Raw genomic sequence first — 13,820 nt, forward strand, 5'->3', positions numbered from 1 at the left:
AAAACAGTTAAGCCTTGGTTGGCATGGAGAGAGATTGATTTTTTGACTCAGAACAATAGATCTGATAGGCAGTAACTCCTGACAGTCCTGAAAAAGGGTCTCAGCCCAAAATATTGACTGTTTACTCTTTTCCTTAGATGTTGCCTGGCCTGCTGAGTTCCTCTAGCAGTTTGTGTGTTGCTTTGGATTTCCAGCATCTGCAGGTTTTCTTGTGTTAGTTAGACAATAATGTTGACAGCTTTAAACATCTAACATTTTGGTTGGGGGCAATTTCTGTTCATGGCTAGTAGATAAGCTGCCAGACAAGTTAGAAGGTTTGGGACATGAGATGAACAAGGTGGTCTCTGTTTGCATGTGAAAAATAAATGAATTTCTTTTTGAAAGGACAATATATGAAGGAGAAGAAGGGGAGTGGGAACAGTTGATCTTTAGGGTATCGGAAAGACACAGTGGAGCAGAAAAGGAAGAGAAGCTTCTACAGGTTGTTCTTTGGCAACTAATAAACAAACTAAGAATGGAATCAGACATCTGTGACCCAACTAAAGTTGGGTGTAGGTGGACAGTAGGTCAAGGCGCTGATGGAGAGAAGTCTGTTCTGATGTCAAGGGTTACAGATGGATCAACAAAGCGAGGGAAGACTTATTTAGGTTTTTCTATAGTCAATTAAAATGCCATTGGAGAATTGTGCAGCAGATTTGACAGATGTAGAAGCCCACAAGAAATTTGGGCATGGTTTGAGTGACAACATTGCATGGAAAAATGTTGGAGAGTGAATGAAGAAATGGGGCAGTTTTCAAAAATGTCTGGCTATAGCAATTGGTCTGTTCCATTTTGGGCAGAAACCTGCTGAGAGGTGTTGCGGCCTTGACAGCAGGAAAACCAGGCCTGGATTTGAGGGAGCAGCAAGAGTGTTCGTTGGCTGTGTTGAGAAAAGGAAGGCTGTAGAATATGACTGCATGGACAGAGTGGTTAAGGTTTCTGAGACATGAAATTATTGATGCTAGAATCCCGAGCAAAAAGCAAGCTGCCAAAGAAACTCTGCACGTGAAGCAGTTTAAGTCAGTGAATGTTTTTATGCTTTTTTGTGTTCTTTGGGTTGCAATTACTGCAGGTATATGGATGGAATGCTTGATGTCTTGTACTGTATCTTAAAAGGAGGCCAATTTACCATCAGAATCCATCCTATCAGTCTCTTTCTTCCTCTCCATAGCTCTACAACTTATTCTCTTGCAAACCTACCCTTTAACTCCCTTCTTTGGTTTCCTTTGCCATTATCCTACACTGACAGGTCATTTACAGTAACCAATTCAGAGTGCAATAGTTCAATAGTTCTGCTTGATATCAGAGAAATGTATACAGTGTACAACCTGAAATTCTTGTTCTTTGCAGACATCCATGAAAACAGAAGAGAATGTGTGACAGTAAAAACTTTAGAACCCCAAGCCTCCCCTTTTACCCCCCTTCCACACACAAGCAGCCACAAAGCATTGGCCCTCCTCCACCCCACTCCTGTTAAAAACAGCATCATCACCCTCCACTCACCAAGCAAGTAGCAAAGCCACTAAGAAAGACCATGATCTGCAGTACAACAAAAACTAATCGTTCACTCCAACAATTCAACATATCACTGTCTCTCTCCCTCTCCCCTTCCCTCTCTCCCTCTCTCCTTCCCTCTCCCCCTCCCCCTCCTCCTCCTCCTCCGCTTCCTCCCCACCCAATAAAAGGGCAGAGAGGTGTCACCCTTTCACAAGAAGGGAGACATAGCAAGACAGCTCACTGATTTGTGATGATAAAGTCTGCAGACGCGCTTTTTTCCCTGAGTTTTCCAACTCAAGAATCAACAAAAACTCTCCCCGACCAATGTGTGAGAGAGAGAGAGAGAGAGTACAATTTACTGAGTACAGAGCCCCTGACAGCCGATCCACAGTTCCCAATGTTCTGTTTTCTCCCGTGACGCTTCAGTCAACAGCACTGGCATAGAGTCGGCTTGTCCACAGTTCCGCAAAGCCTTGAAATCCTGAAGGTGTGCCTGTCTTCTAGGCTGTGTCCTTGGGATATAGAAAAGCGGCGATTTGTGAGACCACAGGAGCAGGTCCCACCACCAGAAAAAAATGATGTCTGAGAGTAACTCTAGGTCAGGGTCTCTTGACAGATCTCTTGTCACCTTGAAAAGCAAAGGCGAGACATTCAAGTTAAAAATTAAGCTGTTTCTGCGGATGTGCTCAAAGGAGTCGCTGTTCAGTGCCATTGTAGCTCCACCTCAGCTATCGTAGCTCCGCCTCACTTTGAGAGGATATTCTTCCATTTGCAAAAGAGTTACAAATATTGTAAGAGCTGCAAGTTGTGCTCCACCTCCCAAGTTTCATTCCCATTTTAAATAAAGTACAATATCTAGCTACTTCCATATTGCATATTTCACATAGTCTACAGGGGTTGAATTTCTATTCTGTTTTTACTATCACTAGTTGGTAATAAAAATTTTATAATTAGGTATTTCACAGTTAATTGTTGTAATTGTATTTTGAGCATGAACAGCTGTTCTGTGGAATGCACATATTGTGTACTTTGGAGGAATGAATATAAGTTAGATGGTCTAGAAGAGATCCATATGGGAGGAGTGTTAATTAACTGAGAAAAATGAAATAATAATGCAAGGGTGTTTGGTTGAGATATTGTCTAATGCTCAGTGTACCTTTTTTATTATTCTAGTTATATAAATTTGTAAACAGGATTTCTATTTAAAATTTCTCCTGCATTTTTCCAGGACACGTTGTGTGTGATTGACACAAATTTCCAAACGCCACCTAAGCAGTTTGTTTGGTAAGTTGTAGAGTGGCATTGTATTGCTACTTGTGATTCATTGATCAAATGAATTCATTTATTTTTACATCTGTTTCTTGGTAAACATAAGTTGATGGTGCCCATTTGAATACTTCTCACCAAAAGCAGTTCAACATCCTCTGAATAAGGATATTGAGGAAACGGGTGGGCAATCTAAAGTGAATCCTCCATTGCTCCCTGCAGAAAAGTAGCTAAAATTCGCACAGCTATAATTTCAAATTTCGCAGTACTTGAAAAAGGATCTAGTGCTTTCCCAGGTTATATGATAGAAACATAGAAAACCTACAGCACAATACAGGCCCTTTGGCCCATAAAGTTATGCCGAATGTGTCCCTACCTTAGAAATTATTAGGCTTACCTATAGCCCTCTATTTTTCTAAGCTCCGTGTACCTATCCAAAAGTCTCTTAAAAGATCCTATTGTATCCGCCTCTACCACTGTTGCCGGCAGCCCATTCCATGCACTCCCCACTCTCTGAGTAAAAAACTTACCCTTGACATCTCCTCTGTACCTACTCCCCAGCGCCTTAAACCTGTGTCCTCTTGTGGCAACCATTTCAGCCCTGGGAAAAAGCCTCTGACTATCCACAGGATCAATGCCTCTCATCATCTTATACACCTCTATCAGGTCACCTTTCATCCTCCTTCGCTCCAAGGAGAAAAGGCTGAGTCCACTCAACCTATTCTCATAAGGCATGCTCCCCAATCTAGACAACATCCTTGTAAATCTCCTCTGCACCCATCTATAGTTTCTACATCCTTTCTGTAGTGTGGCGACCAGAACTGAGCACAGTACTCCAAGTGTGTCTGACCAGGGTCCTATATTGCTGCAACATTACCTCTCGGCTCCTAAATTCAATTCCACAATTGATGAAGGCCAATACACCATATGCTCTCTTAACCACAGAGTCAATCTGCGCAGCTTCTTTGAGTGTCCTATGGACTTGGACCCCAAGATCCCTCTGATCTTCCACACTGCCAAAAGTCTTACCATTAATATAATCTGCCATCATATTTGACCTTCCAAAATGAACCACCAAACACTTATCTGGGTTGAACTCCATCTGCCACTTCTGAACACAGTTTTGCATCCTACCAGTGTCCTGCTGTAACCTCTGACAGCCCTCCACACTATCCACAACACCTCCAGCCATTGTGTCATCAGCAAACTTACTAACCCATCCCTCCACTTCCTCATCCAGGTCACTTATGGTATAAAAATCGTGAAGAGTAAGGGTCCCAGAACAGATCCCTGAGGCACTGCACTGGTGACCAACCTCCATGCAGAATATGACCCGTCTACAACCACTATTTGCCTTTTGTGGGCAAGCCAGTTCTGGATCCACAAAGCAATGTCCCCTTGGATCCCATGCAGGAGTGATAGGGGGACTGGCACATGTAAATAGTTTGCATGTTCTCCCCATGACTCTGGATTTCCTCTGGGTGCTCTGGTTTCCTCCCACAGTCCAAAGACGTACCAGTTGGTAGGTATTTGGTCGGAGTACTTATTGTCAAGGGGTACAGCCACAGCGTGTAGTACCTGATTCTTCCCCTTCCCCCTCTTGACTGTGACCCACTTGTCTGTCTCCTGTGGCCCTGGTGTGACCACTTGCCTATAACTCCTTTCTACCACCTCCTCGCTCTTCCTGACCAGACGAAGGTCATTGAGCTGCATCTCCAGTTCCCTAACTTGGTCCCTTAGGAGCTGCAGCTCGACACACCTGGTGCAGATATGGCTGTCCGGGAGGCTGGGCGACTCCAGGACCTCCCACATCTGACACTGAGCACAGAAAACTGGCCTCACACACATACTTCCTTCTTTCTGTAAATAACACCTTGCCTAAGCCCATTGAGCCAAAGCCCTGTCACTCTGCTGCCTGCTCCGAACGCTGCCCGCTGGATACGGCAGTCTTTTTAAACCTTTCGCACTCTACTGGCTGACGTCACGCACCTGCGTAGTCTTACCTGTCTTTTACCCCGAGTAGAAAAAAAACCGCCTTTGCTCCAGAAATCAGCCATTCACTCGCAGCCTTCTTGTTCCGAATCAAACTCTTCTCGGACTTCCAGTGTCAATTAGGATCCCTGATGAAGATGGTGGAGTTTGTCATCAAAATGTCAATTATAATTGATACCTGTACCCAGCTGGAAGCCTGAAAAGAGTTTATTCTCAGTCCTTCACTGAGAATTTCCTCCATATAAGAATTCATTTAAAACATTTGCCATTCTTGAAAGTGTTGAGAATATAAAAGATGTACCTGACTCCTTTGAAATTTGTGAGGTCCCTATGAAGACAGAGTCTCTATTTTATGATGTATTCAGAGGCAGACAATTTGGCATTCTTCTTGATCAGCCCAAATATGAGAGACTTGGGCTGCTATGTGACTTATCCAGAGAGCTCTTATCACTCATACAGGTCACAGCTTCAGAAAATGTGAGCGAAAGCTTCTTTTCTTCATCCCTTAAAGGTTATGAAGTGGAAATTGCTTGGGGTTAACTGCTTGGCTGTACGCATGAGTTGAGAAGATGCAAGAATTGTAGAATAATTCCTGCACAGTAATAGGCTTTTTGCATATTTTGTCAACACCAGCTCTCTCTTTCTCTCTGAACAACTCTTTGATTCCACTCTGGCCTTTTCTCAAAGATCAAAGTAAAATTTATTATCAGAGTAGATGCACGTCACCAAATACAGCCCTGAGATTCTTTTTCTGCGACATACTTAGCAAATCTATAGAACAATAACTGTAAACGGGATCAACGGACAACAAACTGTGCGAATGCAGATATAAATAACTAGTAATAAATAACGAGCATGAAATAACAAGATAAAAGAGTCCTTAAATTAGTGTAGTTATCTCATTTTGTTCAAGAGCCTCGTGTTTTGAGGGGTAGTAACTGTTCTTGAACCTGATGGTGCAAGTCCTGAGACACTTATACCTTCTACCTGATGGCAGCAGGGAGAATAGAGCATGGCCTGGGTGGTGAGGATCTTTGATAATGGATGCTGCTTTTCTAGGCAACGTTTCATGTAGATGTGCTCAATGATTGAGAGGGTTTTACCTATGATGTACTGGGCTGAATTCATAACCTTTTGTAGGATTTTCCACTAAAGGCATTGGTGTTCCCATGCCAGGTTGTAATGCAGCCAGTCTGCACACTTTCCACCGCACAACTATAGAAATTTGCCAAGAATTTTGATGACGTGCTAAGTCTCTACAAACTCCTGAGGAAATAGAGGCACTGTCGTGCTTTCTTTGCAATTATGTTTATATGATGGATCCAGGACAGGTCCTCTGGATAGTGACACCCAGGAATTTAAAGTCACTGACCCTCTCTACCTCTGATCCTGCGATGATTACTGGCTCATGGATCTCTGGCTTCCCTCTCCTGAAATCATTTCCTTGGTCTTACCGACATTGAATGAGAGGTTGTTCTGTAGTCTTTCAAATTTTCCTCATTATTTGAGGGTACTTTGCAAAAAGTAGTAATGTTCTAATCCTGTTTTAAAGGAAAGGATAATGCATGTTTTTTATTGAATTGATTAGTTTAATCAGTACAAATTATACGTTTTGATTGTGTTATAATGTTCTTTGAGGAAGATTTTTTCTTGTCCGTTCTGTGATTTTCAGAAATCAACAGGTAGTTGAATAAATGTGTAAAATACTCCATTCCTCTTTATTCAGCCAATTATGAGCCTTCATAATCAGTATGAATTAACATACTTTTGAATAACCACACTTTTGTATGGTCATTTCAGGTATTATACAGATTAAATTTACTAACAACAATATATAATAATCCTCCGTGGTACATTTTTAAAAATTTGCAAAATGGAAATTTAAATTGAAAATTTTTAAACTTCTTTAACATGTTGATACGGATTATCTTATAATTTTCTGTGGTGTGTTTTACAATAAATCTTAAATACTAAACTTGGTTCTGCCGAAATTTACAGGGAGCCATTTTGAACAAAAATGGCACAAAACTTCAACGTTTTCTCATTTAGCATAAGAATACAATGTTAATTTTGATAACTTTTCTTCTTGTCTTCTTAGGTGTAACAGACCAAAAAGCACGAATCCTACTGTTGTTGGTGTGTGGGATAAATTACTTCTCATAGCTGGAAGTTCAAAGGAGACCATCAAGTATCCTTTGGTGCTACCACTGTCATTGACCCATCTAACATTTACAACTTGCTTTTAGAACATAGGAATATTATAGCGTAGCCTATCAGGTCAATGCAGAGTCCAAAAATATATGGTGTGTATACATCACACTCCTAAATTTATCAAAGTAGCCTGGTAGCAGTGAGTCTACAGGTTGTGGGATCATTTCAGTTATGGGGCAAGTAAAGTTAAGTGTAGTTATCCCATTTGGTTCAAGAGCCTAATGGTAAAAGGGTAATAACTATTTCTGAACCTGGTGGTGAGAGTCCTGAGGCTTCTGTAACTTCTTCCTGATGGCGGCAGTGAGAAGCCAGTATGTCCAGGGTGGTGGGGGTCCCTGATGGTGGGTGCTTGGTTCCCAAGACAGTGTTCCATGTACACATGCTCATTGGTGGGGAGGACTTTACCCATGATGGACTGGGCCATATCCACTACTTTTTATAGGATTTTCCATTCAAACAAAATGCTTATGCTTGAAGAATATTTATGATGAGGTTTCAAACCTGAGAGCTTATCAAATGAAACAAATTTAAAATGGAATGATGAAAATATGCAATTAGTTTTTAAAATTTATTTCAGGAAAGAGAAATTTGTATGGGTTCAAATTGACTTTCACATGAAATAGCTTGGTAACTGAAAAAATAATAAAATGTAGTGGGCTAGTATTCATAAGCACTGAGTATATTTAAATCCTAAACTAAAGATCAGATTTTACCTAGATGAAGACGTTCATTTAGTACCTGAGATAGATGGGGTTCGTATTATCAGCTCTAACAGTCATGAGTTTCTACATGAGGTTCCACGTAAGTACTGTGTTTATGATCATTTAAATATTACAAGTATGTTATGTGTAAAATGGGGATTTTCTAATAAAAGTAATGCCAGAAGTGTTGAAAGAGAATTCAGACAAAATACATTAATGATTTGAATGCAGGAAAACATTTTTAGTGCCAAAGACTTTACATTTGAAATGAGATCCTATTTTCATTTTTTTTTTCTAATTCTGCCAGACTTGATAAATATTTTCAGCATGCTTTGTTATTTTAAGTTTTTGTAGCGGGTAAAGCAAGGAGTGATCACTGATAATAAACAAAACTTTTTCACAGAATGGTTATATATTATTTAGTACTCCCAGTCCTCATTTGCAGCCTGAAACTTTTTCTCCAACCCCTCTGTTTTCCACTTTTGTAAGACAATAGCCCCACTATGGAGAGGAGGGGTAGTTTTCCTGGAAAACACATCACAGTGTTCCATAACATGAATGTGTGTCACTAGTGCATGAGCTGAGAAATGCAAGTTGAAACTAAATAAATTTTGTGTACTCTATACCTGTATACCTTTTCCTCATGTAAATTCTGTGAGAACAAATTTTATTCCATATTTCAAAGTTTTGTGTCTTGTTTATTTTGTAACAGCATGTTTCCATTACCCAAATGGGTTTAATATGGGGTTCATCTTTATTTGGATCATCGATCTCATATTTTAAAAAATAGTTTCTTTGACTTCATCTTATACCTCTGTAAAATGCCCTGAGGCCTCAAAAGTAAAATAAAGTGCAGCATATTGTTCTAGTTTCATGTATTCTGTGAAAGGAAGAGATACACCTTTTAATTGTAAATAATCTGATTCAATTTTTATAATCTATCTTTTTTATTGACAGTTAAATATCACCATCTAACTCTATAATAAAGAATCTTACTGTCCCTTTCAGCCTCTTCCATTAGCTATCCATTAGTTTTTGCTGCAACTGGCATTAGAAATTGCTAGACAAGACGATTGCAATTGCTCTTTTTCAAAGGGGTAATGTACTAATTTAATGTAAGATGCTCTTCATCTCATTACACCACTATGATTGGTGATGGAATGCCTGGCATGTAAAGAATCAATAATGTACCGTAGATTCCAGATTATAAGCCGCTACTTTTTTCCCACGCTTTGAACAGCTTTGAACACTGCGGCCTTTACTACGGTGCGGCTAATGCATGGTTTTTTTTCATGCCGCCAAAAACATTTTGCCTCGTAACAGTAGACCAATAAAATTGATGAGTAGTTCACAGAAGTCCAATGAAATTGTACGATAAATCAAGCGCACTTTCACAATTAAATTATTGTAAATCAGTCATTTGTACTCACCCTCATCAACATGGAAAACACTCGAAGAAAAGCATTGTGCTGCCTTTATGGCAGTTATTTAGTTTATAATATTTTCGCTTAGTAATTCATTTGTTAGTATTTTCTAGTTAAAGTTAGAAGTGTTTTAAGTATATTTGTTTTCTGTACTACATCCCGGGATGCTATGACATCACATCCGGTTTCGCCGCGTCTTGTGGGGAAAATACCGGTTTGCGATAAACGGGAAGGAGGGGGCGAGCGCATTAGACCCAGCGAAAACGCTGCAAAGCATATGATGCAGCTTTTAAGTTAAAGGCGATCAATAACTTTTCCTGGTAGGCTGCAGTGTATATTTTTTTACCAGTCGTTAGGAGATATTGGAATGTTGTTCGTGCACTGTTCAGTAAAAAAGTATACGCAATGTAATTTGTGTGTTACCGCTACGTATGTATATTTAAAAGTAGCCGTGTTACAGGCACGGTTCGAAAAAAAGCATTTGCAATATGTATTTGTTTATGTTACCATACGGATTTAATTAAAAGTTAAAAAATCCTCACGTGTAATATCTTTCTGTGTAAATATCTCATATTACAACGTGGGACACCTGCGGCTTAAAATCCGGTGCAGCTTGTACAAGTACAAAATTGATTTTCTTTCTAAAATTAGAGCCTGCGGCTTTTAATCAGGTGCGCTCTATAGTCCGGAATCTATGGTAGTATCATCAGATAGCACTCATGGTCTTACTGCGTAAAACTAACAATTTATTTCACAGTAAGCCACACATTTCCTTTATTTAAAAGAAGTGTGTGGTTAACACTTGTTCCCCTTAATATTATTACCGTGTCCCAAATCAGACATTTACTGTGATTTTACCATTTCTTTATCGTTTTCAGCTGCTTGCCAAGATATTTTCAAAATTGCTTCAATGGCACCTGGTGCACTTCTACTGGAAGCTCATAAAGAATATGAGGTATGCTTTTCTGTTGGCCTTTCCATCAATTTTAAATTTAAAGTAATTTGATCTTAATCAAAAGGTACAGCTATTCAGTTTTGGCAGATCATAGTTAGGACAAAGAATGTAACTATTGTCAGACAAAGAACCTTTACTTTTTATCTGCAAATAGACTTAATCCTGCACGAAACCATGCTTGCATATCTCCTCGATGGCCATGCTTTTTGTCTTCAGCATATCAGGTTTTTCACACACCTCTCTGAAATGCCTTATGTCTATTTTTTTTTCTAGCTTTTCTTTCTGCACCTTTTAAAGATCTCTCTATTTGTATAAATTCTTTGTTAATAAATTCTGTTAGGAATTGTAACTGCTTTTATAAGTTTTCTTCGCTCTGGTTCACTAACCCAAATCATCCACTTACCCACTATAACTCAATTTAACTCTATTTTCTTTGCCCCAGCCATCTCAACAAGGCGCATCAGTTCTTTTACTATTGTTTCTAAATTTCCATTAATTCATCTACTACTACAACCCTTTAAAATTAAAACAAGTCTATATTATTGAAATATGGTTGCAAAGTTAGGTCACATCTTTTTAAGTACAGATCCTCCCCAGATTACAAATGTCTGACTTATGACACAGCCCCTATATATGAACAATTGTTGGGGAGACTGATGCTTTCGATTTCCTGGCCACAGCAGCCATCTTTTGACTCTTGTAAACTTGGTTCACGGCTGCGTTTCCAACTTGCAAACAAATCATGTTACAGGTTATGCTGCCCCTTAGCCTGGGGAATCAATGTGGTAATCCGAAATCCTGCACCGCACCAACTTCTCTAAATCTCTCACTTGTATAGATTCCATTAAACAAGCTCACAAGAATAAGTCAAATGGCCACATCTCTCTTTCATTGCCGATGTTTCCTCTTGTTGCACCATTGCCCTGGATACTTTTTTTTATGTCCATTGACTTCAGAGTGTGAGCACAGGAGGTGATTTAGAAATGTAGGCTCTCAATTAACTTCAGGGCATTGTGCCAGAGTGGAGTCCACATTGAGCCCACAGTTGTATGTGATGTTTCTGTTTAGCTCAGTCTCTACCATCTGGTTTTGGCATGTGAAGTGCAAATATTAAATCATTTGATTCAGTGTGCCATTTGACTCATTATCAAAGAATCGGGAATTCACGGAATGAGATTCAGCAATGAAATATTGTCTGATATTGCTTGGGGTTTTTTTCATAAAGCAGTGCAACACAGATGGAAGCCTTTCGGTCCATGCTGACCATGATGCCCAACCAGCTAGTCCCAGTTTCCTGCATTTAGCCCATATCTAAACCAGCCTCTCCATGTACCGATCCAAGTGCTTATGAGGTGATTCTATTGTACCTGCCTCAAGCACTTTCTTGGGCAACTCATTCCATATACCTGCTACCTTCTGTGTGGAAAAAGTTGTCCCTCAGGTCCCTTTCAAACCTTCCCCTCTTACCCTAAATCAGGGGTTCCCAACCTTTTTTTTATGCCATGGACTCCTTTCCCTAAATCTATGCCCCTTTAGTTTTGGTTTCCCCTACCTTCAGGAAAAGACTGTTGCTATGCACCTTGTGTCCTGTCCTCTTCACACGCCCTGCATGAACTGACAGGCAGATGAACTCCATCCCCAATTACTACACTGTTATGTGGCAGGCAACAATGAATATAGAATTGAGTTAGGTTTTATAAACAAACATAAACATTTATTAAATTCTGCTCAACAAAAGTGAAAAGTAAACAAACGACTAACTTAACCGGAAATTAACTGCTATACAGCAACTTAACAAACAGCCAAACTCTGGAATAGTTCTTAAAGTGGTAAATTTGAACACTGTCTTAAAGTGGTTTATACAGTCAGTAAGGAGAGACTTTACTGCAGCAACAATTTCTCCAAAGAAAATGATGAATCTGCTGATCACAGTCGAGAGATGCCTTGTCCAAAGGATTCACGACGAAGGAAATAAAACGGCTTAAAGGAACTGATCTTTTTGCTGCTGGGAAGTGAGCACTGCACTAACCTTCCTGATCTTGCAGGAGTTATCTCAGATGCAGGTCACTATTTCTGAACGAAGATTCAATAAGGTCGATCCTGTATTAAACCGCCGAATGACACCAACTTTACTCGATCCTTCGGGTTCCCGTACTTTAATAAAGTCTTCACTCTCCAATACTTAGATTTTAAAGGTAAATCAAAGAATGCAACAAACCAGAACCAGCAGGGACTGGCAAAACTGTCGGCACAATGGTTTTTGCTCCTTACAATAGAAAGTAGAAGCTCCACTTTAAAAATAAAACTGCATCATGAGATGAATACGCAGCAAAACTAACTAACAAACTACCCTGAACTAACTGTGTCACAGCAGGGGTTTCCCTTACCGGTTGGAACATTACATCATGTGACCACACACTGGTGGGAAAATTATATCATGTGTCCTCACATTGGCGGGAAAATTACATCACAAAAAAATTACATCATGTTCACAAGATACTCAATTACATTATGGTCATAAGACAGTCACAAGATACCCACAGGGTATGTAACAACACTGACAAAGATGTTCCAAGTTGACTTTCTTTAATGTAGCAACCGACAGTAGGGTAAAACTGACAGAAAGAAAAATATACAACCAAAAAGTGTCCAAATTCCCATTATGGTATGTACAAGGAAAGTAATAAGTATACCACAAATGATACAAAATAATACACAAGATACTGTATACAAATAAGTTCCAAATATATCATAAAGGTAGGCTACTGGTAAGCAAGGTGTTGCTACATACAATGTATCTTATGCACATTTTCTCACTACAGACTAGCCAGAACATATGGCCCCCATGAATACTCCATCTGTGTTTTTATCTGCACACAAACCATTCAAATATCTCTGATTTGAGGAAATATGCATATATATCAATAAATGATAAACCCAAAGGTTACTTTGACATACCGACGATGCTTTCAAAGACTTGAACGTCAGAATAATGTCAGATGAAAAGGCATGAGCTTTCCCTGGGCTCTGACATGGAGAACTGCCTAGATGCCTACTGATGATGTCATCAACTAGAGACACAGGTCACATGACTCCTAAGGCAGCACACCTTATCTATGCCTCTCATAATCGTAAGCATTTCTGTAAAATCAATCCTTAGCATGGCCAACCTCTCCCTGTAACCCAGGCCCTCTATTTACAGAAATATGCACAGAAATCATTTCTATATTCTTTCCAGTTTAACCACGTCTTTCCCATGGTACACAGTACTCCAATACCTCAATGATTCATACAACCGCAACATAACATCCCAACTTCTATACTCAGTACCCTGACTGACAACGGCCAACATGTTAAATGCTGTTTCCACCACCCTGTTTACCTGTGACATTGCTTTCAATGAACTATTGAACTCCGTTCAATCACACATCCTAGTATCCTACCATTCATAATAAAGTCCAATGCTGGTTTGACTTTCCAAATGTATCATCTCATGCTTATCTGCACTGAAATCCATTTGCCATTCCTTAGCCCACTTCCCTGTACACTGTACACAGCACCTAATTTCATGTCATTCATAAACTTAGCGTTGTGTCTTTGCATCCAAGTCCTGCAGCACATTACTAGTCCCTAACCTCCATTCAAGAAACAGCTTTCAGCCATCTTTTGCTTGCTACCTCTGAGCAATTTTGAATTCACCTGACTAGATCTCCCTGTATTCCATGGGAGCTAACC

General features: G+C 39.8%; 1 protein-coding gene across 1 annotated transcript in view; it reads left to right on the forward strand.

Annotated features, from left to right (window-relative positions):
* Nucleotides 1-13,820, forward strand: part of vps16 (VPS16 core subunit of CORVET and HOPS complexes) — a 75,220-nt gene that overhangs the window by 19,023 nt on the left and 42,377 nt on the right. Inside the window, exons 8-11 of the mRNA XM_073046875.1 lie at nucleotides 2,765-2,820; nucleotides 6,893-6,982; nucleotides 7,712-7,806; nucleotides 10,009-10,085. Of these exons, the coding sequence (XP_072902976.1) occupies nucleotides 2,765-2,820; nucleotides 6,893-6,982; nucleotides 7,712-7,806; nucleotides 10,009-10,085 (318 nt within the window). The remainder of the gene's footprint in view (nucleotides 1-2,764; nucleotides 2,821-6,892; nucleotides 6,983-7,711; nucleotides 7,807-10,008; nucleotides 10,086-13,820) is intronic.

Source organism: Hemitrygon akajei, chromosome 5 (assembly GCF_048418815.1).
Source record: "Hemitrygon akajei chromosome 5, sHemAka1.3, whole genome shotgun sequence".
Classification (NCBI taxonomy): domain Eukaryota; kingdom Metazoa; phylum Chordata; class Chondrichthyes; order Myliobatiformes; family Dasyatidae; genus Hemitrygon; species Hemitrygon akajei.